Source organism: Lachnellula hyalina, assembly GCF_007821495.1.
Source record: "Lachnellula hyalina strain CBS 185.66 chromosome Unknown contig00108, whole genome shotgun sequence".
Taxonomy (NCBI): Eukaryota; Fungi; Ascomycota; class Leotiomycetes; order Helotiales; family Lachnaceae; genus Lachnellula; species Lachnellula hyalina.
The window spans coordinates 45,670-73,544 of NW_022157222.1; the positions used below are offsets into that span (position 1 = coordinate 45,670).

Genomic DNA, 27,875 nt, shown 5'->3' on the forward strand with positions numbered 1-27,875 from the left:
ATGGGATGGGGCGCTGATGGAGGATCAAATGGAGGATGGCGGAGTAAGAATACTTGGGTGGGTTTGCGGGTACGGTGGGTAGGTATGGTGGGTAGTGAATAGAAAGGCCATTGTAGGCCAAATCGCGATTTGAGGTTGTTGCGCATCTACTCCACTCCACTTTTCAACAGGATGACTAAGCGGCTGCTTCATTCATTCTCACCTCACATCTCTTCTCACCCATCCATCAACTCATACCACCACCTTAGACTGAATGCTCGCTACTTCTTCTATTCTAAGTATATCCGCATACTCTAGTAGCCTTATGTTCAATGATTAAATCTCGGCATATATTCCAGCAGTCCCTCAAATAACTCGAGATAGATCTATCGAAGGATGTATACTTATCTTTCCGCATCACATGTTACTTGATCGTTATTACAGCAGTGAGAAATATAGTTCTGTTACCATCCTCGCCATCCTAGAGTATTTGTAACGCTTATATTCGATTTTCTCTGCCAGTGCCCTGTTCAGCTGCCACCTTGGTTTGTCATCGCCACCGACACAGCCCCAACACTGCATTTCAGCTCCACGAAAGCTGTTCTGTATCTGTGATAAAGTGCAAAGGATCTTCACACATACAACCATCACACACTGGAGAATGAGCAGATCGGAACTTGCTTGTTAACAAGTTGAAGTATAGGAAAACTCGGAGTCAATCTCGCATCTTGCTGCGTCGAAATGGGGCTTCTCAACTCCATTGGCGCCTTTGCTGACCGGGTTTCCACCTCGCATCAGAACGACAGCTTTTACCTCGTCAAAAGCCCCCTTTTTATGCAATTCTGGGATATATGTGTTCTGAGATATCCAGATCCACTTGATCTGTACGACTGGAACCATGAGATTATACTCATTTACTTCGTGGCTGGAGCCATTGACTATGGCATTATTACAATCTTTATCTCAATTTATTCGTCATACGCAGCCCTAGTATCATACGGAGTCAATCATCCTGATGCCGTCTCTTCGTTATCCGAGTTGCGGAGCCCTAAGTCAAAAGTCTACGCCGGGCTGCTCTTCTTCAGTTTCGCAATTCGTGCTTGGAGGCTTGGGCTTGCGACTATTCAAAGAACTTGCGATCTGCATCATTTGCAATGGCACGAGATGCGAAATTTGTGTATCCTGATTCTACTTCTTTGCCCAGCACTGGCCTGGCATTTGCTTTTCGAAACGATCTTCAACTTCTTCCAACTAGATGAAAATCGACCTTGGCTTGGGCAACTGTTTTGGTTGATTCTCAGCAGGGACTGGGATACAGCTCAGTTCTTCTCAGGATGGCTCGCTACTAAAGACAAGGAGGTCCTGAAGCAGGAGAGTGCTATGCGATTGAACGAGACCTGGACAGGATTTTTTATCAGATGTATGAAAATCACAGCAGTCACAACGCCACTTCAGATGGCTGTGCAAAATCTCCCGTATCTGGTTGTGGCCTTGGTCGTAGCAGTGGGGCAGAACAGAGCTGCAATTGGTGGGTTTGTGGGGGGATTGTTCACAAGGTTCGGAGATCTTGGAATAGTCAAAAAGTTTCAAAAACTTGATGAGTCCGTCATCAGAGCAAGAGATCACTTGGCACTGCTGCTGATACAGGGAGTGCGCAGAGGAAGAGTTTCTTGGCGAAGAATGGGATTCCCCCAACGGATCGCGCATCTAAGAAGGCTTGTGGGCGCAACTCTCGACGCATTTTACTTGGCTTGCAATTCATATATTACTTCAGCCCTCCATAGGTTTGCAAGATACGGGCCTACATTTCAGTCATTCATGATTAGCCGCAACTCAAAGGCCAAAACCTCACCATCGAACAAAAAGGCCGAAGGGTCTATTCCCCGCCTTTTTCGTCTTCTGGAGGTCGACCCTTCTGCATCCGAAGATCAAGTCATAACTTGTAGCATGTCGTGGTATAACCTTGAAACTGCTCCAAAATATACTGCAGTCTCTTATGGTATGCACGCATTCGAAAAATACCTTTTCTCAACTGAATTGTGAATTACAATGTTCATTTCTAAAATTTTAGAGATCTTGAGACATTAAACACTTCCAGTCCAAATTTTCTCCATCAATAACGCTGACTTTGCGATTTTGCAGTCTGGGGCTCGAGCGAGGCCAATTCCACTATGATACTCAACGGTAAAGAATGCAGGACCACTTCTTCAGCGCTTGTCGCTCTCAAGGGTTTACGATCAAAATGGCGAAAGAAGAAATTCTGGATCGACGCCATCTGTATTGATCAATCGAGCGATGCTGATAAAGCCGAGCAAATAGCGATTATGGCTGGTATCTATAGAAATGCAAAGCAAGTAACTGTCTGGCTGGGATCTGACCAGGAAAGTACACTGGCTTTGAGCCTAGCTCGACGGCTCTGGATCAGAACCAGATTAAGTGGAGTAATGGGTTCGTCTAACTATTCACTGGATGCGCCAGAACCAGCATGGCAAGCATTGCAGAGACTGCTACAGAATCGTTGGTTTCAACGATCATGGGTCGTCCAAGAGGTTATGTCTAGCAATGTGGTAGTGCGATACGGCAATGCAGAAATTGATTGGGTCACACTTTCCCGGCTTGCAATGGCAGTGGAGAGCGAACCACAGAGCATGCAAAAGCTATACTCCTTGACAGAAAACAAGGATCCTAATTCTTCAGGGTCAGATGCTCTCAAAATCAAGTATATCAGGATCATGGAAGAATTCAGATCAATGCATTCGGCAGAGGATCAGCATTTATCTCTCCTCTACTACCTGGTTCGCATGTTTCGTTCCGGCTGCAGATTCAAAGCAACCAACACGCAAGATCGTGTCTACGCCCTACTCAATCTTTCAGGGTTGGCTGGAGATGTGGTGTTCAACGACCTCTTAAACAATAGCAGAATGCTCGGTAACGTGAATCCGCAAATCACCCCAGACTACTCAAAAAGACTTTCCGAATTCTTCACCACTGTGGCACGGCACTTTCTTTCCTCCGGCCCAGAAAACCGTCGCCTGGACTTCCTCGCCCATGCTGGCACCGCTTATACCTACGGCCATAGCCAACTTCCAAATCTTCCATCATGGGTGCCAGATTGGAGCCTCGAAGATCCACCATGTCTGCCATTAATTGGCTACGACGGCACCCTCGAGCTTTTACAGCATCCGAGGCTGAAAGGTATCTTGGTGGGTGTGGCAGATATGCAAAGCTACGACGAAATAAGCTTTAGTGGACGTCCAGAACAAGAGAGGGCACTGAAGAGGCTCAACGCCATGGCCAAAACCATGAATGAGACAACCCTTTATAGCGCCGCGAAAGAAACGCTACCGAATTTCTTGATCCATGAAGACAATAATATACTTGAACTCAAAGGTGTATCCGTTGATCGCATACAATACATAGGCCGTGTCTACCCCTCCAAACCCCTCGATTCATCTCCAGAGGCCCCCTTTACTTCCATCACCACTCTTCTAATATCTTGGTACCAACTCGGCATCGGGCCCAACGACGGGCACGACCCCGCCATTCTCGCAGCCCGTCGTGCAATGTTCGAACGCACGCTTCTCGCAGATCTCTCACAACCTATATTTGATTTCACGCTCCCCGACGCGCCCATACGCCCTGTGCCGCCGATGGATCTCGGTCTGATGACTATTCTACTAGCTTTGGGCTACGGGGGTATTAATCTAGATATTGTTCCTGGTGGTGAGGATATGGTGCGAAGGTTGAAAGAGCGTATCAAGCATCTTAATATCACTTGTGCGGGGCGTGCGTTTGGCATTACGGAGAAGGGCAGGATGGGCTTGTTTATGCAAGGGTGTGAGGTGGGTGACGAGGTGTGTGTATTTGAGGGCTCGGGAGTGCCTTTTGTGGTCAAGAGGGTGGATGGAAGGGGAGCATTGCAAGGTGGAAAGGACAGTGCACACGAAACTGGTTTTGATGGGAAAGAGATTAATGACATGGAAGACAGCGAGGAGAACGCTTCTTATGAGCTTGTTGGAGCTGCTTATGTCCACGGCATTATGGATGGGGAGGCAATGGATGGCTCTGGGGAAGCAGCAAGGTTTCTGCTAAAATAAGGTAAGCAAAGCTCCGATTCACCAAACCAAACCAAACCAACCTCCAAAACGGGCAGTATAGTATCAAACATCAAGATTCAAACTAAATAACAAAGAAGTATAACCTAGTTATTATACTAACTCCTTCAATTATTTTACATAGACTTATAGACTTATAGACTAAAGCAATTTGCTCAAACACCCAAAATGGGATAAATAGGGGTAACAGTCACGTGTCAGGTACTTTCAAATGCTCACTTCCATAAGTATGAGACGAAACTACAATACAAGGCTTGTTTATATGTGCTGAGTTTCTCGAAAGAATATGCAGATATTGAAAAATCATGAATGAAAGTTAGAATCAAGATTAAGGTTGAGGTTATGTGTGTGGATTTTTATCTTTTGAAAGGTACGGATCTAGTATATCCTCATCAAGACGCATGAACGAGGCTGTGAAGAATACTCACTCAGTGCTGTGCATGAGTGGTATATCGCTATAAGTACAGACCATAGGTACTCCAACAAACATACGCTTGCTTCCATCCAACAGCTGTGTATACTTCAACGCCATAACTCCAGTCCCCTTTCAAATATATATCCTCTTTCCCCAACTATCTATCACTGACGTCCGCCCAATCCATATTGACCTCCTTGCCATGCTCTATCAGAGGCTCATCTTTTCTTTTTCACTGCTCATTGCTCATTGCTCATTATACACCCCCTGCAAATGCACATTCCTCAACCCAGCCACCATCTCCCTAGCCCTCCACTCCTCAACATCGCACTGCGATTCATGCACCCTCTTCTGGCTATGTATAATGCAATATCCTTCCGATCGCTCCCTGCCATACTTCCCCGGCCTCTCGACATAGCAGCGGGACTGATCGACCTCGAACTCACACGTGCGGTACTCGTGCACGTAGCGGCACGGCCTGCCGCTCAGAAGGTGCTCGCAGCCCATGCCCCGAGACTCATCGTTGTAGGAGTCGCAGATGCGGGCTAGGTTGCAGGGTGAAAGGGGGCAGGGAGCGGAGGAGATGAGGGACATGGGACACACGCCGTAGAAGCGCGGGGGGAGCATGCCGATTATGCTGTTGATTGTGGAGGAGGATAGACCGCTGGGTTTGCGCCTGGAGATGATTTCGTTGGGGCTGATGGGTGGTACGGGGATGAATATTCGCTGTGTGCGAGGTGTGAGTTGATTTTCTTTCGTGTATTATGAGGAAGGGGGGGTGGCGGGGAAAGGGGAGGGGGGATATCAATTACACGTACTGCGCCGGGATCCATGCCCATTGGCCATTCCACCGATCCAGCCATGCCACTTCCATTACTCGTTGTATCGAAAACTGGAAGCACGCTCGGTGGATAGTTCTCCCCAATACTGACAGCCTCGTTCACGGCCTCTGACAACTGTGCGATCCTGTTCTCGTTCTCATAGGTATCAAGATTAGCCTGGTTCTTCTTCTTACTCTCTGCAGGTAGTCCGGAAGAAGTATACTTCGCGTCGCCTCTCTGTAACCTATCGATAAATTTCCATATCACGACTTGCTTAGCTTTTTCAACTCTCAGGAATTCATCCCATGTCGCACGTTCGCACTCGTAGTCTCGGATAGCCCCACGGTAGTCTTCGGTGACACTTTTGAGCTGGGCTTCGGCCTCGTTGAGGTTGTGCATAAAGGTGCAGATGTTCAGGTAGATGGCTTCTGGGTTTTCCTGTACTGCTGCTAGGAGAGATTGGCCGTCGATAATTGGGGTATGTGTTAGGTGGAAGGGCGACTTGTTGCGGTTTGTTAAGGATTGAGGCTCCCTGTACGCGGGTCTTGTGGATTTTGGGGTCGACTCCTCGAATTCTTCAATTCGATCTGGCTCTGCAAATGGGGTGCTGGGTGCAAGATCTGGCACTGTCTGGCTAATGACGGTTGACACTGGCTTTATATTAGGCATGGGAGATGGCACTTTGAATGGCGCTGGGGGTGGAGTCTTCGTAATACGCATGAGCGTTGGCGGCAGATCCCTGGGAGGAGGAGTAAAGGTCGTCGATGACTGCGTAGACGTTCTTCGCTTTCTGGGTACTCTACCGTACATTCCCAAGGGTGGATACTCCGTTTCAAAGTCAACAGCAGACTCCTCTGTGATGAAGTAGTGTCAGTGTTATTCTCTTTCATAGCACCCTCCGAAAGACATGACTTCTGTAAAGTTACTTACCTGATACGCGTCTTGACGTGGTGCTTTGGGGTGGAGTAAATGAATATAAAGGAGCTGTGGGAATCCATTTGACGGGTTCTTTGGAAAGTGGTGTCGATGAGAATTCCTCCGAAACTGACATCGCGGGTGGTGTTTGTCGCCGCCCAAAACAGCGAGAGGGAGTGTTTGCTAGTTGTTGGAAGACGAAGAATCAAGTTTATGAGAGTACTAGAATAGTCGAGACGGACTTCGAATGTTATTTGAATACAATGAGTGTGGGGAGGCAAACTGTAGGAATGACTACTTGTGATTGATATACAATGCGATGTTGTAGAAGAAGGGCTGATTCCCGACGCGGCCAACGCAAAAGCAGTTAGCGATGCTACCAAGCGGACATTAAATTAATAAAAGAGAGTGAATGTTCTGTCGCCTGTTGTATATTCAATTCCCTTTCAGGACGTTCGGATAGTTTGGTTTGGCAAGAAGGCAGAACCTAGGTTGTTCTTACCTTTACTTGAGAGTAATTTGGCATCTCAGGTATAAGATTCTCCACACAATCACTTCCAAAAAAAACCCCCCTTATATCTATACATTATTATTGAAACGAATAACACGAACAAACGCAATAGCGTTGAAGAGATACCTGATATAGAGTATGGCACTTTGACTCATGACCAGGCTCTAGAGAATATGCTTTAAGAAAAAGTGCTAGACTGTGTTTTAAATTCGTACATCTCAACCCAAGAAGATATACTTTTCTTTTAGGTGCTATAGTAGTGAAAGAGATATTAAGAAATCCAGGTCGTTGGGATAAGGGAGGAATTGTACGTTACTGACAGTGACACGGTGACTAAGACTTTGATGCAGCTTATGAGCTACAATCAATTAATGAACCGCCCACCAAACATCTACAGCCACAACAGACAGCGGTAATAATAGACTGACGGCGATGTATGCCAAAGTCCAAACAAAGCCAACTTGCATTCAAATTTACAGCATTGTCACCTGGCGAGCGAATAACGTGACAAAGCGCAATGTGGGGAAGGCACACGTGACACTTGGATACAGCACAGTGAGAAAACTAGGCAATAGTTACGCACATCACGCACGAGCACACGAAACTTTGCATGGCGGCTGGTATAAAATGTAAAATCAATTGTTCATCAAGCTCACTTGTCAGGAGCGATGCGGTATTCTAAACGCCTGACCCCAATCTACCTCGGAAACACGAGTATCTATCTCATTCAGCGCTATGCTGTGGGTTTATGATTGAAAAAAAAGAAAAATCGTGGTAATCATCCCTATCCGTACCCCAATCCATCCGTTTACTCGATGGCTGAAATAGCGTGACTAGCAGTTACGGGGTTCATGGCGTCGCTCCAGTTGAACTTGAAGTCCTCCCCAAGCTCCTTCTTCACCGCGGTCTGGACGGCCTCGAGAACGTTGTTGAACACCCCAAAGGAGGCCGGGTTCTTCTCGTCGTTCTCGCCTCCTTGGAACACACCAGTGCGCACCAGGCAGGTCTTCCACCCGTACATGTTGCCTCCAATAATGTCGGATTGTGGGTTGTCGCCGATCATGTAGATGTTCTCGGGGAGACGCTCGTCATTGTGGATAGTACCCATCCATGAAGCCATGACTTCGTCAGCATACTTGTACGTGGCCAGCTCGGGCTTGCCGTACACGACTCGCTCAAGCTCGACACCAGTGACGGCTTTGTAAATGGCTTCTAGAGCGATGCGGAAGGTGCCTTGCGACATTCGGGGCACGGGGTGTTCGGTGGGGCACAGGAGATCACCCTGGGAGAAGTAGATGGGGATGCGCTGCGAGACTGGGTCTTTCGCCATGGTGCCCAGTACGCCATCTTCAGATTGGAGCAGATCCATGATGATTTGAAGATCGGTGGCATAGTCGCGAGAGTCGGAGAAGACGAGGATGGCGTTGATCTTGATTTTGCTGAAATCTTTGGGGTTGGATGTCGCTTTTTGTTCGGCAGTGAAGAACTCCTTTAGTGGGGAGATGGTGGGCTGTGCTGCAACAATATCGTTGGGGACAATAATGTTCTTGAACCCGTATTCCTTGGCCACCTCGCGGCATTGGTAGTTCTCTCCTCCAACGACGAGGACAGTCTCGTAGTATTCAGCCAGCGCTGACATGGGAGTGTGGGACTGAATGAACTGTTCAGTCGAGACTGGGGAGTGCAAGATCTTTGAGAGTTGAGCACATCGGGCCGCCTCAGGTTTCCCTGATCCGTTTGTAAGGAAAATGTGAGGAATCTTGATGCCAAGCTCGTTGTCTCCATTGAGGATCTCAAGAACTCGCTTCCCTTCTGGGATCAGGCGATCACCATGGACAAGCACACCGTCAATATCAAAGGCAAAAGCCATGTTCTTGGCAGCAGATGTCGTGATCGACGACATATCCTGCAACTGAGACGAAAGAATCTCTCGAGTAGGCTGTATGGCCGGCATGCCGGGTCTTGTTGGTCTTCCATCTGCAGTTGCAACAGAAGAGAGACGGGATTGACGCTTTGATCTTGGGATTGGCAATGAAGCCCCAAAGCTGTTACGCGAGCCTCGGCGGTCGACTTGAGATGGAGACATGCTCAGAGAGTGCATGAGGGCTTCTGATTCTGCTATGGCAGATCTGGTTGCTGGAACTTCGATAGTTCCACCGTGCTCATTCTCGCCTGGGACTTCCAGTGTGCTGTGATGTTTTGCAGGTGATCCATTGACAAAGACCTTGTGCAAGTGCTCAACCATAGGGTTCGTGGAGGAAGGAGTTTCAGGCCTCTTGCCATCAGCGCCGAGTTCTTTGTCTTCGAAGGCAGGCATGTTGGAAGTATGAATGTTTGATGAAAAGTTTGATAAGTTTTCACGTTGGATAGTTGGGAAGTAGGAGAATGAAGAATGAAAGAGAAAACAACCTCTTGGGACATGGTCTCATTGTATATATCAGCAGTAACCGAACGGAAACAAGGCTAGAGAATAGTCGGGGATGGGAGAGTCGACAGTTCACCTGAAAGCGGACAAGTGGCCGTAACATGTGAAGTTGGAATATGCTGTCCGTTCGTCTCCTTATCAAATGAGGCTCCACATTATACAAATACCTCTGGTATCGAGCTGAATCGTGAAACAAAGTGATCCAGTGTATCGCAGCCTTGGGAGAAAAGCTTTATCAAAAGCGGATCAAAGTTGATGCAGAGGCTGAGGGATTCTGCAGTTAGTTCGAGTAGCCTTGCATATTCTCAGGCAGAGGGAATTGCTTCGAAGTATAATCAGGTCATAAAGCCGACCTTTCGGATGTTGGGATTGGTTCTATTCGTTGGTGAAGGACGTGATGGCGTTAGGCAGGGGTGCAAGAGGAGGCAGATCCACGACTGACGTTGAGTGACATGGGTGTTATTTACCATGATATGACCGAAACGCCCAAACGAGAGGTTTCCACATTTCACGTTTTCCAATCCCCTTTTCTCGTACACCTTATGCTTCATTGGGAGATAGTAAAGCCGATCAAGTACTGCCGTAGGGGATATTATGGAGTCTTAGGGAGACAAGTGTCGTTGACTTGCAGGAGACTAAGGAGGTGTAAATCAGCCGGCGCCAAACGCGGACTAGAAGACTCTAACACCAAGCGACGAGGGTTTTTCCTCCACCCCTGCAACATCTCTCGAATCACCCCTCCAAGGCTGACTCTTGCAAAGATCTCCAATAGAGGGGCTAATTAGACGTCATAGGCCGCCGCGTCGTCCGTCTTGTTGCAAATTGATACGTATGCTCGACCACGGTCCGACAAAACCTCGTAAAGAGTCTTCAATTCCTTCACCGCCGCGATTCAGATACTACTTAACTTACATATTTGCAATTACCGGACAGCAGGTTCCGTAGCTTTGCCCCCACTTTCCAGATAACCTCAGTCCTTCGAATTTCTCTTTTCCCACGCCCGCACCGCACCGTACCGTACCCGACCAGCCACACAATATGGCAGCAGCTCCAGCAGTTACAGGTCCAATCATCCAGCTGAACAATGGTGTGTCCCTTCCAGCGCTTGGATTCGGCACCTTTGCCAATGAGGGTAGCAAAGGAGAGACACATAAGGCAGTGGTGAGCGCCCTGAATGCAGGGTATCGCCATCTGGACTGCGCATGGTTCTACCAGAATGAGGGAGAAGTTGGGTCTGGGATGCGAGAATTCCTGTCCAACAACCCCTCGGTGAAGAGAGAGGATATTTTCATCACAACCAAGGTGTGGAACCACTTGCACGAACCAGAAGACGTAGAATGGAGTTTGAAGGATTCCCTCAGAATGCTGCAGACACCCTACGTCGATGCATTTCTGGTACACTGGCCAATCGCGGCTGAGAAGAACCCAGACCACAGTGTCAAAATCGGACCTGATGGAAAGGTATGATTTCATTTGCTTCAGATCTACAAAGTACTTACGTTTCTCGTCCAGTATGTCATCAAAAAGGACCTGACCGAGAACCAAGAGCCGACATGGCGAGCAGTGGAAGCCCTCTACAATCAAGGGCTGGCAAAGTCCATCGGGTTATCCAACTGGACCGAGAAAGGGATCGCTTCGCTTCTCGCATATGCAAAGGTCAAACCAGCCCTCAACCAGATTGAAATCCACCCATTCCTGCCGCAAGACGACCTCATCAAATACTGTCTTTCGCAAAACATCGTGCCAGTGGCATACTCACCGCTCGGCTCGCAGGACCAGGTTCCTGGAACTGGTGAGAAAGTAGCCACGAATAAGGATTTGATTGCCATTGCAGAAAAGAAGGGTGTTTCTCTGGCGCAAGTGCTGATTGCGTGGGGTATCAAGAGGGGATACGCTGTTGTGCCCAAGAGCTCGAATCCAGTGCGGATTCAGAGCAATGCTCAATTAATCTCGTTGACCGATGAAGAATTTGAGGCTGTAAATAAGGTTGCTAAGGGTCGCAAATCGAGATTTGTGAACATGAAGGATACTTTTGGCTACGACGTTTGGCCCGAGGAGGCATAAGCTAGTGGTTGCACAAATTGGAATAGATCCATAAAGGATCTGGCGTTTAAATGATAGCCCTCGAGCTCAATTACAATATGATTTAAAAGCGAAAGAACGTCTATTCGCATATTTCAATATCTTCTCAACCCCCCTTCCATTTCACGCACCTCATCCAACAAATCAATCACTTCCCCCAACCCCTTACACGCCATCAACCGTCCCCTCTGCTCCTTCGTCAGCAGCGTTTTCCCACTCTGCGAGTGATCGCTCCCACACATCTGACTCAAATGATGCACAATCAACTTGAAAGGGATTGGCGCTCTTATCGCATTATTCACAAACGTCTCCACAACCCCCCAACTGCACCCCTCATATGTGGATGTGGATGCGGAGTGCGCTGTGGAGAAGAAAAGCGCGGGGTTCTCAAGAATGCCCCGTGCGCTCATCACACCGTCGACACCCGTAGCCTCCACATGTTCGTGTGCGTCTGCCAGAGAAAATACATCGCCGTTGGAGAGAGTCGGCACCGTCGTGTGTGCTGTGAGGAGGGCGATTGCGTTGAGATCTACGGGCTGGTGCGAGGGCGTGCTCCTCGTGCGCCCGTGGATGGTGATGAAATCTACGCCGGCTGCTTCGACGGTCCTGATGAAGTCGCTGGTTTGGCGGAGGTCTTTGTGAATGCGGATCTTTACCGAGACCGTTTTCTTGTCTGAGTACCCGAGGGAAGCTGGGGGTTTTGCCAAAGTGTTAGGTGAGGGAATTGCATTGATATTGTGGGGATGGGATGGGGGTACCAAGTGTGTTCTTTGCTGCTGTGACCATGGATGCTACCAACTCCCGCTTGTGCATCAAGGCGGCACCGAGGGTTTCTGCACACGCCCATGATTGCGGACACCCGCAGTTAATATCGATGCCGTTGACATACGGGGCGAGTAGGGTAGTTGCGCGGGAAATCTCATCTGGTGAGTTGCAGCCGAACTGGACGATTGTTGGCGGCGCCGTGGGAGATGTGGTGAAGTCTGCGGCAGATATCAGACTGGCAAGAGAGAGAAAAGCAATACCAGCGGCTGCTGCGTGAAGGAGGGGGATGGATAGATGTAAATTTCACGTGCTTACCACTATCACGTGCAAAGAGAGAACGATTGAACTCTTTTGCCAGGATCTGTGATTCCATTCCATGAGCTCAACCTGTCCATGTACCTCCTTATTTGAGGAGAGGAACGTACCATAGGCGTCCAAGTCAAATCCGTTCCATACCGGGCTACAGTTTCTCGGAATGCCAGCTACATAGCGCACCCCTCATCAGCACCCTCCTTCCGAACCACATGTACGGAAAGAGAAGATATACCTTACTATACCTGACCATAGGAGCAGAAGTATATAATGGCCTGCCTTCAGACTTGGCAATATCAAAAAGCTGAAGAGGACTTTGTAATCGTTAGCCTCATGCTTGCTCACTTCAAAAGTCGGTACACGGCCCCCACACGTACTTGATATCCAATGAAGAAGGGAGCTGCAGCGCTTCTCCATCGCCCTCTGTGATATTGGGCATTATGATAACTGCTTACTAGATAACGGAGCATCATCAAGCGATTAGAGTCTCTTGGAAGGGTCAGCCGGATGCATTTTGAAATGGTGAGAAGAAAAGTGTGATTATTCACGTGGCGGAAAAGGCTTGGCACAAATATATTTTTCGACGGCAGCCACGCCACTAACGAACTTCTGTAATCATTTTTCTTGATATAGTGCTTAGTTCTGAATACCTCATTTCTCTTGAGATTGCATTGGGATATATTGAATTTTCCAAGCGGAAGATAGTTGGCGTTCATTTCGCGCTCATTTTCTTCAAGCACCGCGGACAACAAAAGAGTTTGGGCTTGTTTGTTCCTAGAGAACGTTCTTGGAGGTCCGCGCCTCGTACCCAAAAGTCAGACCATTTCCCGACAGTCAGTTCTTTTGAGTTTTTTATTAGAGGCTCGGCGGCCCGTTACTCATGTCTTCATTCCAGTGTGGTCTCAGTTTCCTCTCACTCCGCCGATCTTCCACCTTGTTTCAGGGCATCCAGATCGGGGGGTCCCAAGTGCTTGGATTTGAAGTATTTGATTCTTGTCAATTGCGGTGGCATTCTTCATGGGTATCTTTAATATCTTGGTGATCCTCGTGCCGGAGTGACATATGAAGAAAGGTACGCTCCGGGGCCACAATGACGGATAATCAATCCGGTCAAATTGTCAACTCAGTCATCAACGAAAATGTGCTACACAACGGTCAAACAGATATTTTTGATAGTCTCATACAGCCACCCAACATATTTAATGCTGTGAATGGTTCGTCTTTTTCACTTTTCTTCATGTGATCAGCAGTAGCTCACTTTCTGCTTTTAGAACGCTGTCCAAGCATGATTTTTCGAATTAACTACCTCACTATGATTCTCCTGTCGCTTACAGTAGTCCTATCTGCTCCAGTTCCGCTGCCTGAAAGCCTCCAGAATGGAGCACTTGAGTCGGGATTGGATTTAAAACTTGAGGATTCGGAGCAGATTGCCCTTAGAGATATACCTTCAGTAGCCCTCACATATGGACCATCAGACAGTGAAATGATTGCCGCCATCGAAAAGGCTCGAGAAGACTCCTTCAAATCGCCTCGGAATTCTGAGCCACCCATGTTCGCGTCTGATTCAGCAAAAAGTCAAACCCCAACAATAGAAAATTCATTGCCAAACGATGGCTCTCCTTCCCAACCCAACAAGGACAGTAGCAACCAAACAGCAAAACTTAGGACAGGATTATTCGAACCTGGGTTTCGTTGAAGTAGGATATTCACAAGGGACGCCTGAATTAGGTCCAGTCTCCGAAAAGTCAAATTCCTCGCCCCGCGCTGGGGAAAAGGACCGAACCCCACGTCCTCAGGATCAACAGGGCAAGACCTACAACCCGCCAGTAGCGAAAGAGCAGTCTAAACCCTGGTCAACGAAGGAGAAGCCGAAGGCGGGTTATGTACCCGAAAGAATACATCTTTTTGGACGGCCGCATGAAAGACGGCCGCAGTATGTTGCGGGGTGAATCATTGGCTCGGATGGAGAATATTTCTAGTGTTTTCAGATGGAAGCAGAAGTTTTTTTGATGGTCAAGACGGAGTATGAGCATGCGGATGGAGTTTTATCATGCGTAATTGAAACCCGCAAGACGTGCAGAGCAGGCAAAGCTGATCAAATTGGGAAGGTGCACTGGGAATAGTACTGGGTATGCAGGGTAGTAAATCGAAAGCTGCGCTGATTCCTGAAGTCCTTGCAGCCTGGTCAAGATTTCCACCAGTCAGCCGAGTATAAGACCTATGGTGTATACTCCCAAAGATATTTAGCCAGAAATTATAACCGATTTGACACTTAACATGTGTGAAGTAAGTTGCCCTAAAAAACCTGACCCAAGAATTCTCCAGAGAATCCTTAAGGTGGATCATCAATATAAGATGCAATATCCAAGCTGAAAGATAAATGACAGCAATACAGATTTGACAGCAACTAGTTTCATTGTGATTACATTGAATCATATGAATAAACTATTTCACTTTCACTTGCAAAACCCACATCCTTAACAGCTTTCCTAGCAACATATCAAATTCCTGGTAATCCGGTCACTTCATCCTACCTCATGTTTATCACGCATGTGTCGACATCTATCCTCAGAGAATCAAAACAAAATTAGACGACGGTTTGTTCAAATATCATCATCCTCCCAGCGCAAGCGCAAAAAGCGTGCAATTATAAGATAAACATAAATTTTCCCATATCTCTCCAAATCGCTCACAGTACAGCTAGTACGGAAGACGGCGGACAAACAATCGTTTCGTTGGTACGGCCCCCACTACCTACCTTACCCACCCACCTCCTTTTTAAAAAAGGGGACGGGGCGGGGTGCCCGCCCGATACACCCCAGATCACGATCTACATCTTCCGTACAGATCAAGCAAATGCCGCAGTACAGTATGCGTACAGTACCGTCCCCTCCATACAGCGAAATCAGTCCGGAGTCCGGAGTAGCGAGTACTGTTCTGTAGTCATGGATCTCGATCCTATATGCAATGCGCGCAGCCTCGCAGTACTAGGCTTGGAGAAAGGTGCGTTGCGAATGAGGAAAGGTGGATCGAGTGGAGTGTGTGAGAATCTACGGAGGTATTTGTGACCTGTTCTCCGTAGGCCTTCAAGGTTAGTCGGAATCTGGAAAAAGTGGACGTGTGCTAATACTGTACCGCGTACTGTATTTGCGGGCTTGATCAAGGTTTGATTGATGTGTTGTGTTGTTTTAGTGAGATGTGCAGTGCGTTGCTATAAATCAACCGCGAGCGAGCGAGCGCATTAATCGCATAATGCACGTTAGGATCGTTGGGCATTATGGCATGGCTGTATTTTCTGTGTTGTCAATTAATCGGGCCGATCGACGTCTTTTGATTCTTTGGATGTTGGGAATTATGGCATTCGTATTTATCGATGGGCAGAGACGTGGGGAATACGGAGTATGCTTAATTAAACCTCGTATCAATTACTGCTTTATGGGTATTAGACAGCCCATTATGCTTTACGAATTATCTGAGGATATGTAGTTTACTTAGTTAAAGGGGGCAGAGAATACGAATAATACTCATACTATAGACAGCTTCCGTGCTGAAGCCACACCACTCGAGGCAGTGAGAAAGTTGCGAAGTAGCAGGTAGAACACGGAGATCTTAAAGTATTTAGCCCTCGACGAAAGCCTCACTTGAAGAATAAAAGCCGCCATCAGGAGATGGTAGGAGAATTCCATTGTGCAGAGTACGCCTTTTAGAATTCAAAGTGAGAACGCTAGGAATACATTAATTACTTACGGCGCAATGCAAAAACGTTACCTAGAAGAATTATCTAATGTTTTTCTTTGACCTAACGGCATGCTCATAGCATTGACAACGACTCTTCAGTACAGGTAACTCACGGGGGCGAGAATTCATATGCGAAGGACAGAGGAAACTCGACGTCCTTGACACCTACTAGCTATACGTATCTTGCATCTATTATTACCAGCCATAGGGCAGAAAACGGAAAAACCCTTGTAGGCAATAGAGGAGGTATATTAACAAACATATGGAAACATTTGATTTAAACCCTGTCTTTATATCGACATCTAGTTCAACAGGACTTCGCTGAAATACAAAGACACGAATAGTGTGAGTAGCAACTTCACTCCATTATCGATATAGCAGTCTTGAGACGGGCTAGCTATAAAAACGGGAGTATAATTTTAGAAATTGTAATATGTCGTCTTACGAGTCCAAGGATAAAGCATTGTGGCATAGAGGCAGAGGATAAGATTAAGAAACTTGTATAAAGGCAGGAACGACAAGTACAATATTTCCTTTGACAGAATCTTCGATATTGGCAGGAGCATATTGTTCTGGCCAATGTGTTCTGGCACCCATATCCATATTGACCACACGAACAGATCTAATAGTCCATGTACTCCGTGATAAATGTAAATACGTCCTCTGATTCCGTACCCCAGCACTGAACGTTTAGGTAAATGACAGCAGATATAGGATTGACAGTAGGCCATCATTCTTACGAGTACTTCCAAAGTAAAACTTTGCCTTGCCTACCGTATCTGAGCTCCGCAGATGAGGAATACTAGACCACCATGAATACGAAGTATAAAACGCTTCTGCGATCACAAGAAAGAGCATCCCCACTTCGGGCCATATTTCCTCAACGCCGGCTTTCCATATCGTTATTCGAATCGTAGACGTCTGCTTTATACGCATTCCAACGCTCTCATATGTCCTCGAAGCTCGAATGCTTTCCCTGCGGCCATTGCCCTTTACATCCTGCTGGATACACCAACACCACCTCTCTCCTTCGCAGTATAGCCTTCCGAATATCCTGCCGTGCTAAGCCATTTCCCCATCTCCAATTTACAGCTTACTCGACGCTGAAGACGTGGAGTCCGCTGTTATTCATATTGAGGGTCGCGAGTGGAAGATGGATGATCGATTGATGTGCTGGGTATCCCTGCACGAAGATTAGCTCTGCGGCAATTATATTCCTTAATACATACCTAGGCTAGGTACACCCTTGCGAGCTCTCCCTGTTGTACTTCGTAGTTATCGCCGTCATTGCCATTAAAATTATCCCACGCTATGGCGACATAACTCCCCACCCGTAGTAGAATAAAGCGTAACTTACCATATCATATGGAGTAGGTAAGAAGGTACTTGTATATATTATCGCAAACACGAGCTTGAAACGTGTTGTAGATAGTTCATCGCCCTCCCTTCTGGTTCCACTATTCCAGCAACGTTAAATCTTAAACCGCCATCACGTGCACCGTGTCTCCCACCTCCCCTTCGCATCCTCCTTCCCTCTTCAGCCCAGCACCACACATCAAACAGCACACAGCACAGCCCCTAAACCAAGCCAAGACCACGGCAGTGCGCGGATATACGAAGTGAACCACTACTTACCTATACTTCGTATACTCCACTCCACTCCACTATTGTAGCGTCGCGTCACGTCGCGTCTTATCCATAGTAAATTACAGTATAGTACAGTAATCAACTAAAGCCAAAGCCCACTCCTCCCAATCCACGTCTTTTCATTGGCTCGAAAGCGACAAAAGCAGCGTGAATGATATAGGTAGACTCTCGGCGTTAATCAGACACGAACACGGGGGAGGTTTATGCGAAGGCTATATTATTAACCGCATTATTAACTTTATGAGATTCTTGTATGTGAGATTGTTATCACGCTACTCCGTATATTACTTGTTATACGCAGGAAGGCATCATGGCGTGGAAGCTTATTGATCAGCATGAGTAATTCTGGTGATTATCTGTATTTATTTGCTTTGCTCCTTCTATGCTATTGTATGGAGGAGTAACAAGTCAACGCGAAGTTTGCGTGAGAGAAAGTCTATCCTTTCGCAGACTATAAATTTCCAGACCAAACGGTGACGACAAACTCCCCTCTCTTCTCCCCCCTCCGAAACTCCTAGTTGCAAATAAGAATGATCGCAAAAAGCTGCTATTCATCCAACAAGCAAAGCAAACCACAAACGCCCTCCCAGTGAATCATGTGATGTCCCGGTCTAATAGTAACACGCTCTCTCGTAAATCCAAGAAACTCTAATCCCGCAATCCGCCCTTTCCGTACTTCTTCGCAAACTCTTCCGCGATGCGAGCTTGCTCGGCAAACGTCCGCGCCTTGTATTTAGGGTCCTCCGAAGGCTCGGTTTGCGCGGCAGTAGAGCTGCGGCTTGATCCATCGTCGTCTTCAGTGGTATCGGCTCGTCGAATAGAACTACCGCGAAGAGAACTACCGCGTCGAGGAGCGCTAGTACGTCTTGCGAGCATTCCGGGGTTGCCAAGGCTTACTCTGCGAGAATCAGGAGCGCTGATATTTTCGATGGATGGTAGGACGCCGCGGGACGATGCTGGACGTGGTGGGGCTGGCGCAGGCGCATTCTCGGTTTCATCTTCACTGGAGATGTAGACGGGTTCAGGTCGTGTTCTTGTACTGACATCTGTCATGGGTGTATCCTCGTTACGAGTGGCTGTGCCGGATTTTCTTCTGACGGGAGCAGTGCTCGAGATTTCGAAGGGGCTCCCGGCGGGGCTATTGCTATTGGGACCAGATACTTGAGACTGTCCAGGGGCTAAAGACTTCTTAGGGTACTTGTTGGCAGCATCTTCGGAACTTAGTTCCATCATTGACATTCTTGATGGACGAGGAGGAGCAGTGCTTGAAGGTGTATTGCTATGGCTAGAATAGAATGATGGCCTAAATGACTGACGGCCGTCGTCGTCATCTTCTGATCGCCGACGCTTGGCATTACGCTGCTGCTCAGCATACGTTGAAGTTGTCATTTGGTTATGGGGCGCATATCGGGGGTGGGTGTTGTTGACCAACATACCAAAGCCACTGCCTGAAGGCTGGTCTGCTTGTGCGTGTCTTAGTGGTCCATTAGTCATCGGGGGACGCTGAGAGAGGCTGGACGGCGGCGGTCCATAAGGTAGGCCGTTCAAGGGAGATGGGCCATTCCGTTGTGCCGCGTTGATAGGTGAAAAGCCAGTAGTTGGTGCAGTTAGCCCTGCACTCGATGTAGGAGTTGGCAGAGATGCCATGTACGAGCTGGCATTCAGGCGTGGGTTGAGAGGGGGCGCCGCAATAGATACTGCATTCCTAGCAGCAGCCTTATCTTTTTCGCGCAGGCGGAGACTGACTCCATACTTCTTGCGAATTTGTGACTTCTTTGAAGCATTCCCATTTTTTAAAGATACCAACCTAGCGTCCCTCTCAGAAGCGACCGGGAGAGCTTGTGCCGCAGCACGAAGCGTCGCATACTTGTCATCCTCATCCTGGAGTTCCTGTTGCAAAGCTGCAAGTTTTTCAGGTGTTAACTGAGACGGAGACTGACGAACGTCGGAGGGGGGCTCTCGTTTGCCCGGAGTATGAAGAGATGGTCGTGGTATAGCAACTGCTGGCTGGTGAACAGGCACTTGACTTTGAAGTACGGGCGCAGGACCAGGACCTGGACCTGTCTGCATCGGATAATTCGATTGGACTGTCGGAGCTGACAAAGGCACAGGACCTGACGAATTTTGTTGCACCATAGATGGGTGAAGAGGCGTAGATACACTCGAAGGACCGGGTGGTGCTTCTAGAGGTGGACCATCGTTCCCAGCGCAAACCTCTTTCTTACAGTGATACTCTTGACCCTGCTTTGTACTAAACCCTTGGTAACATCTGTGGCACGAGAATTTGAAACCGTTCGGCTCTTTGTGGCAAACTTTCTTAGATATATGGTAGTTGAAGCCGGACACGTCGAAAAAGTGGGATCTGCAGTTTGGGCAGTACATACGTTGAGCACCAGGGGTGGTCGAGTATTGCTGCCACTGGTAGTGTTCCAAACCTCTCAATCGCAGATATTCGGCGTGACGCTCTCGTTCCTGGGTAGCTATCACGGGGTTATCAGAGAAAGCATGCGGCATGAGCGGCTGTCCGTTCGTCGGTGAGGTTCCACTAGTGAATCCATTTGAAGGAGAGTCAGTACGTGGACTATGCTGAAATCCGTTTACAGGGCCTCCATTTGTCATTTCCACATCTCTCGATGGGGGATGCGGAACATTTGGCATAACAGTTTCTCCATCCTCAATGATATCATCCATCTGATATCCAAGCCTATCATTCTCGGCCAGCCATGTAATAAGAGTCTTCGCAGGCGCCGTCTTCAGGCGATGGCTAACGACCTTGTCTAGTTCTTGCGGAGGGAGGCACGCAAGAAGTTCTGGGATGCTTGCATTGTGGAGGGCTTTTTGGATAACCGCCTCGCTATTACTAGCAAGGTCAAGCAGTCGGTCTTTGAAAACAAGGGTATCTCCCACGTGATTCATAACCTCAACGGACGTATTCTTCAAGAGAGCTCGGAATATAAAGCTTAGATGATTTAAACTGGCGTCCTGAAAGAGGAAATTTCTCCAGTGCTCGCGCAAAAGTCTCTGGAGTGCCTTTGAAGAAGCCCCTAAGATGTGCTCATTCAACTGTGCAACCTCTTTATCGATTTTAATGGAGTCGGCAGCGGCTTTGGCGGATTGGAGTTCATGAAGGTGCCGCTTCTCCTTCTCTGGAGTTACGAATAGGGAAGGGGAAGGAGGTGGTGGTATTTGTTGTACGTGTTGATGTTGAGGGGTTTGACTTTCTGATCTGGGTAAGTCGCCATTTTCTCTTACTGGCAGCGGCGGACTCTGTGTAGATGCAGTAGGTACGGCAGGTACGATAGGGATCAAGGTTTCGTCTGACTTGGATGCAGAATCATTTGCCAGCCCGATCCCGTTGATGACCACGTGAGTGTTTCCATTTGCATTTGCATCATGTGACGTTAGATTTTCTTCTGCAGTCATCGGATCGGTGGTACTGGTGGGTCTGGCTGTGCCTCTGCCGTTGCCGCTGCCGGTCGCGATCTTGGGATCTCCATCATCCACACCCGAAAGTTCCACGTCCCGCATCTCTGCCTCATTCGGCATCGCAGCTGTTATTGCTGGTTGGCGCTGCGAAGGATCCGAAGTAGTGATATTCATGTTTAAGTGAATATTCCGTACGATGGATGCAGTGTTGATGGGTCTTCGTCGCAGGATATGTAGGAGAGAAATGCCGAAAAGCCAGCTGTCGCAAGTCGATGCTAGCGTGCTTCCCTATTAAAAACTTTTATTAGCCCTGGATCCACTAAACTACCCAGATTAATCATCTAATCAAATCGTGTAAAATTAATCTCAAATACTTTGTAACCATCGTGCATATGCAGGGATTTAGAAGTGAGAAAAGGCAATTATTACATAGTCGGTTGCAGATCCGGAATCTTATTATTAAAGGCGCGTTTTACCCAACGACAACGTGCCGTATAAATTGGGGTTGATAAAAATTAGATAAAGACAAAGAAGGGATATCCGGGCTTATAAGGTTTCTATGACACTAGCTTATAAAACTCCAAACGTCCTAGCCACAAACTCAAAGACGAAGCGCTAGCTATAAAAGCTCGGTCCTATTCGGGAAAGGGCTTAGGGCCGCTTTAATTAAGCCAATCAAATGCTCTGTCTAATCAAGGTTTAATCGGCTATTAAGACAAACGTAATAATATATCGTTTGCCCCTTTCCATACAACCCTTCTGATTCGCGGGTAGTGGCATATTGACTCATCATGCATTATTTGTTCCAGAAGAGTGAGACAAATCAACCTAATTTAGGACCCGGTCGTGCGCTAGCAAGACCCATCCACGTTGTTCAATCATTTTCACTCCTTATTTAATGATACTGTGACGACACCGTTAAACTTGAAAAACATACCGGAAAATATCCAAACTCAAAACACTTGATGAACTAGCATTGGCAACTTGGCCAAAAGCGTACTTCGTATCAATTGTTAACAACCAATATTTACGGCTAGCAACCAATGCAAAGAAACACAAACTTGGCACAAAGACTGGGATTTCCTTTCACGGGTATCTTCGAACTTGAAATATAGTCACTTGACAGTATTACTTCGTAAAAGTAAGAACACTACTAGGTACTCGCTTATTCCTCGCTCCTGATTGGTTGTACTGGACCGTATTGGCATGATGCCGCTGAGAATATGGAAACGCTCTTCGTACCGTTGATAAACTTTACGTATTCGTAGATTCGTACTCTTTGACGGGTGAAGGTTTTCGACGAGTTTGTCTCAGCAAATAGCGCTAGCTACTATCGGTTGTTGTGGGTTTTGCAATTCGATGTAAAGAGTGTAGTAGCTTTAGCGTGGACCTGCCGACCGCGATAGTGTTAGTCATTGAATGTAAATCGGACGGAAGACAGTTCAATAGCTGATGTTTGATCATAGATGTTAGAAAGTAAAAGGCTGAAACCAAGATGTTGGAAAAAGCAGATCGACGTTGGGCGCTTTCACTCACTGCTTTGACTAGAGAAGTCGATGATGGTGAAACAAAGACTTTGTATTCTTACTTGTGAAGTTATGACTTGATGACGAGATCATTGGGTAAATTTCCTGTCGACGAGCATTATAGATGACTGAGGTTGTGACTGGTTTCGATGATTCGATGGAAGTGTGATGCTATCTATAGCATATATTAGTACTGAGCATTTGAGGGGACATTGATGACGACGGAATGGTGAGGAGATCGGGCACAGCTGAGGTAGTAGATAGAGTTGGCTTCGAATCAATGCTTTGAAACGACGCATGATAGGCTGCCGTACACGCATCTGAAGTCGAAATTCGAAGGGAAGAATGAGGAGCTGATTCACTTACCAGACGACGATGAAGAACATATGTTTGAAAGTAAAACACTTTCTAAATTATGACCGCTGCCATACAAATCTCAGCATAACAAAGCGTTGTTAGCTGTCTGGCTGTCTGGTTCTAGAAAGTATGTGCAAATACAAAGTCCAAAGAATACAAAGCTAGTCTATGCATCAGATAGGTTAAAATATTTTTATCATACTAGCGCAAACGCTACGCCAAAAGTATCCTAGGCCGAAGCAGGCTATATTTTCCAAGTGGATCTATTCTTAAGGGGAAGAAATGTGTTCCGGTTATTCTTGCTATCATAAAGATGGGATTTATATTACTATGGATGGATTCATTCTGCGCAACAAAGAGCTTCCAAACAAAGAATGCTTCTAAAAACTTAGCAGTAAATACTTTTTATATTTGAAAGAATTTTACGCCAAGTTAGTCTATAGTAGAGAAATAGTAGTATTTGAAATACATAGTATATTAGTACCGCGTGCAAATTCAAGATATGATATATATGAAAATCGCTTTCTAACAAGCGTTACATTTTTTAGAATCCGTATAAATTACTATTTAAACCTCCCTTTGATAATACCGTCTTCCCCATCCAGTTCGCCATTTCCAGCGTCCATTTAATCAAACATATCCCCCCCCCTTGTAATCTATCGCGAACAGGCTTTTCTGGAATTCGTATAAAATACCACACCAAACCTCCCCATCAACAACGGTCTCCTCTTCCCTATCAAGTTCGTTATTCTCAGCCTCCTATTCCATCCGACACATGTCGCTTCCCTTGATAACACAGCATAAACAAACCACCGTCCTAGCCCCATAAAAACCACACAACCCAAACCTCTTCACTGTTAACTTGATATCATTCTAATCTTTTGAAACTACTATGAGTGACAAAGCACTGCTGTTCGATATATAACTATTCATATCTACTCTTGAGTAATAAGTGTAGAAGGCGTCTTCAGGCCCTTTTCTCTGGAGACGAAACAAAATGATGCGATAGAGGGGTAGGAGTAAAATGCGAAATTAAACAAAGTGACTTAAAAATAGAGTATTGGGAAATTGGCAGGCTTCCCTTATGTAAGGTTACCTAATCATTCAATCGACGTCAGCTAATAGATGCGCTAGGAAAAGGTTACTATATAAAAGAGAAAAGTAATTTAGTGGAAATGCATCACATAGAATGAAGGTAATATCATACCTACTTTCTAAGGCGTGAAGTGAACACAGCAGCTGGATGCATTCACCCTAAACAAGTCTAGATCTTCGATTAGCATCGATCCCGGTATGTGGAACGTAGGTATTAGTGCTATGTAGTATCGAGACGTTATAGTTGAAGACGACGTAGCATAGAAACCAACTAGCAGACATTTTAAATATAGAGAGGAAACAGATAGTATATGCGGTAATAAATACTGTTCTATGGTGTATTGCAGTCAAAGTTCATGGCTTGACAATGCTGCAGCGAGGATAATAAAGCGGTATAACATTACATGGATAATTCCAGGAGATTTATTAGTATTACAGGTGCTAATACGTGTAATGTGATCACTTCTCTACTATATAGTATAGACTTAATTCTAGTTAATAATACTTAGCATTTAGGTGGTATTATAGATATAAAGAGGTAATGCCTCTTTACTAACTAAGCTATGCTAGATTATATAAGCTAGATTATATAACTAGAAAGGTTAGGGAGGATCCTAGAGCGGATCCCAGAGCGGATCGTATATCCTAACAAGATTAACGATTTCTTTTATGAGGCTGCCGGAACCGTTCTAGTGACCAAGTCCTAGGATCGTAGAGAATCTCTGACATTCACAGCAAATCGACCCTCGCATATAAATAGGTTACTTATATTACTTAATCCCCTTATATTTCTAACATATCTAAAATGATCAAAAGGATACATATCTAAGTAAGGCAAGCAAACAGTGTTTGAATGAGAAAGTAAATATCATAGGCGGTGCACACGCGATATAATTCTCAATTGACTTAGTTCTTCCGGAATTCAGATGCTGGAAAATGATATATTGCCTAGGTATATAGTTACGGTAGTTGTACGAGTACTTATCTCTCTGCCCCTGTAATACACATGGTAGAATATTCAAAGCAAGCGTTTAGCTCAAAGCTAGCAGCACTTGCAACTTCCTTTAACAAACACAAAGGAGGTGACGAATCGAGCAAGAAAGTGACTAGTAGCAAATTTCATGTATTATCGTAATATCATACACCTATCCTAATTCCTATCCTATTCGAAAATCCCTTTCCGGCAGTAAAAACCGCTCACCAGCCCCATCCATCCATACAAAAACCAAAATGAGCAAAGAACCACCAGAACCAGCTTAATTCTCACCACAACAAGCAACAAGCAACTTCTCATAATCCCCACTCGTCTCCCCCTTGATCCTGTTCGTGAGACTCTTCTTAAACAGGTGGTGGTACGCGCCTTTGACCTGCTGTAGATGATTTCTATCCCAGTGAACTCTAACCACGCGGTTTGTGAGGAGGTGATCTTTTGTGCCAGCGCCGGCCATGGCGTCTTCGAGGAGGAGGGCATCGCGCATGGCTTTGTCGGTGCCCGTTCGGAGTTGTTGGAGGAGGGCTGCTTCCATGTGACCCGAAAATTCCTAGAAAAGGTCAGTCAGCGAGAGACTTTTAGGGGTTGGGAATGGGTGTATTTTACCTTCTTAATGACAGTTTCCAAATCCCTAGTAAACTTCTGCCTGTAGGTATGCGCAATTGCACTAATCTGAGCATCGCTCCTCTGGCTCAAAATATTGCATACAAGCAATTCATCAGTGCCCATCTTGCCTTCAGTTGCCTTGTACAGCTCCATCACATCATGATCGATTTGTTGTGGGATAACAGGTGCGCTTTCCTCGGCTCTATTCGCCGCCAGAACCATCAAGAAATGCCGCTCGGTTTTCATGCTCAAATCCCCTTTGACATCGTGTTCGAGAGTTCGGTGGGTGGTCTTGTGATATGTTTCCTTGATAGCCCGCATGTCCGCATTCGATCTCCCCAAAAGTACATCATTTAGGACTTTCTCCTTTGTGCCCGGTCCACTCATGGCTTCGTATAAGAGGTACACATCTTGATTCAAAGGACCGCGGATAATAGCACACAATCCTGTCTCGAACCAGCCACTGACTTCGCTCTTAACGTCTTTGATGAGGTCTCGACCGAAGCGGTGGTTGTAGCCTTTGCGCAGGACGTCGATTTGTAAGGGGTCTTTGGTCGCGAGTACGCGGGTGAGCGTCTTCTCGTCTGTGCCGAATCCTTTCATTGCCTTTCGTAGGGCCTCGGCGTCTTGTGTTGGGTCCCATTGTATATTTGGAGCGGGCCCGTAGCCAAGGGATGGAGGTGTCGGCTGAACGTATGCTTGAGGTGCTCCGTATTGCTGTGGTGGGGGCTGTCCGTATGCTTGGGGTGGAGGGGCACCGTAAGCTCCTTGAGGTGGGGGCGCTGGGGAGCCATAAGGGGGCTGGCCGTATTGTTGGGGGGGAGGAGCTCCGTAGCCCTGCTGTGGTGGGGGAGCACCGTATCCTTGTTGAGGTGGGTAACCTCCTTGCTGAGGGGGGTATTGCTGTGGAGGATATTCTGTTCCAGCGCATTAGCTCGAGCTTTCAGTCCCAATCCTTCATTTGTGTACTAACGACCTTGCGGCGCGCGCCGTATTGCTGCGGGGGGTAGCCTTGGGGAGGAGGTTGTTGGTAGCCTTGAGGAGGATATTCTGCGTGCCAATCCATCAGTTCAGCTGTTGAGGTCACTGCGAATTCTTGACTTACGGCCTGGAGGTGGAGCCCCATAGCCTCCACCTTGGTATGGGGGTTGATTGTATGCCATCGGAAGAGTAGATATCGTTGGAGAACAATCTGCTGAAAGAAGGAAGAGTTGTGTAGGTTAGTTGGAGGAGGGAGGATGGATTAAAGGAAAGTAGGTAGCAAAGGAGGATCTCTATGTCACCGGTTGTGCTGTACTAATAATAAGTACGTGAAGGCGCATTACCAACTTGGTGATCCAGTATTCGAGCAGTAGCTGGGATAGAGGGGCAGTGCTGACTGGTTCTTAGGCACGAACGGTCAGGTTTGCGCAGCACATCAATCAGCCACTTGCCAAGCGCCTTGGCCTGCAAAGAGATTGCGTACTGTAGGAGAAACTTCTCCCGTGAGGGTTTTCATCTTCTGACTCGGATTCGGGTCGCACTTGTACAGTCGGACTAGATGAGGAATTGCAGATGTTGCTTACGAGATTGAGTTGTGTTGGGGTAGGTTGGGCGCAAAGTGTCCAGAGCTTGAAACTTTTGTTTGACTGCGCAACCATAGGGCTGAATGACGTAGACCTATGTACCTATAATAGTAGGGAGTATATTTGAATGGTATTCATTCTGGCCGGCAACAACATATTCCGTGGCATCCATTTCTGTGAATAGCTTCAATTCATCTATGAAACCCCGTACCACATAATCACTGTGTGCTTGTACATGTATTCTGCCGCCGCTTTCCTCTCCAGGCGGCAACGGCAACCTTGGCTGAAATTGCGGCCGCTGTCACTTTGCTTGCTTCTCTCACCAGCAAACACCAATCTTTCTCGCAAGATGTGACTCAGAGTTTGCACCTATGCTTTCATCTTAAAATTATGTTCTCTCTCTTGAATTAGTACATTCAGTCCATCATCTTTTCGTCAGCGTTCCAGTTTGCAGAATTGTTCAAGATACCTCAACATCGTGCTTTTGTGTTGGTTTAAAGGTTCGTCCCGGTCAAAAGAAGCGACACTCAACATCCCCTAATGCCCCACTACGCCTACCACATTGGAAATAAGTTACAGTTTCT

General features: G+C 46.8%; 5 protein-coding genes across 5 annotated transcripts; 2 read left to right on the forward strand and 3 right to left on the reverse strand.

Annotated features, from left to right (window-relative positions):
• Window positions 1-720: 720 nt before the first annotated feature.
• On the forward strand, window positions 721-4,076 carry het-6_11 (Heterokaryon incompatibility protein 6,OR allele; the record flags this gene model as incomplete). Its single annotated transcript, XM_031152283.1, has 2 exons — window positions 721-1,978; window positions 2,122-4,076. The coding sequence occupies 2 exons, from the start codon at window positions 721-723 to the stop codon at window positions 4,074-4,076; spliced, it is 3,213 nt and encodes a 1,070-aa protein (XP_031003841.1).
• Window positions 4,077-7,564: 3,488 nt separating this feature from the next.
• Window positions 7,565-9,073, reverse strand: LHYA1_G007355 (putative CDP-alcohol phosphatidyltransferase class-I family protein; the record flags this gene model as incomplete). Its single annotated transcript, XM_031152284.1, has 1 exon — window positions 7,565-9,073. One exon carries the CDS (start codon window positions 9,071-9,073, stop codon window positions 7,565-7,567), a length of 1,509 nt encoding a protein of 502 aa, XP_031003840.1.
• A 1,146-nt stretch (window positions 9,074-10,219) lies between these two features.
• gld2_1 (Glycerol 2-dehydrogenase (NADP(+))) lies at window positions 10,220-11,245 on the forward strand (the record flags this gene model as incomplete). Its single annotated transcript, XM_031152285.1, has 2 exons — window positions 10,220-10,642; window positions 10,664-11,245. The coding sequence occupies 2 exons, from the start codon at window positions 10,220-10,222 to the stop codon at window positions 11,243-11,245; spliced, it is 1,005 nt and encodes a 334-aa protein (XP_031003843.1).
• A 113-nt stretch (window positions 11,246-11,358) lies between these two features.
• On the reverse strand, window positions 11,359-12,779 carry dus4 (tRNA-dihydrouridine(20a/20b) synthase [NAD(P)+]; the record flags this gene model as incomplete). The annotated part of the gene is made up of 6 exons (XM_031152286.1): window positions 11,359-11,954; window positions 12,022-12,297; window positions 12,344-12,389; window positions 12,454-12,510; window positions 12,576-12,654; window positions 12,718-12,779. The coding sequence occupies 6 exons, from the start codon at window positions 12,777-12,779 to the stop codon at window positions 11,359-11,361; spliced, it is 1,116 nt and encodes a 371-aa protein (XP_031003842.1).
• A 12,606-nt stretch (window positions 12,780-25,385) lies between these two features.
• Window positions 25,386-26,918, reverse strand: anxa7 (Annexin; the record flags this gene model as incomplete). Its single annotated transcript, XM_031152287.1, has 3 exons — window positions 25,386-25,670; window positions 25,727-26,643; window positions 26,696-26,918. Coding segments are annotated over 3 exons (1,425 nt in total), but the record flags the coding sequence as incomplete, so codon positions are not given.
• Between the last annotated feature and the right edge of the window lie 957 nt (window positions 26,919-27,875).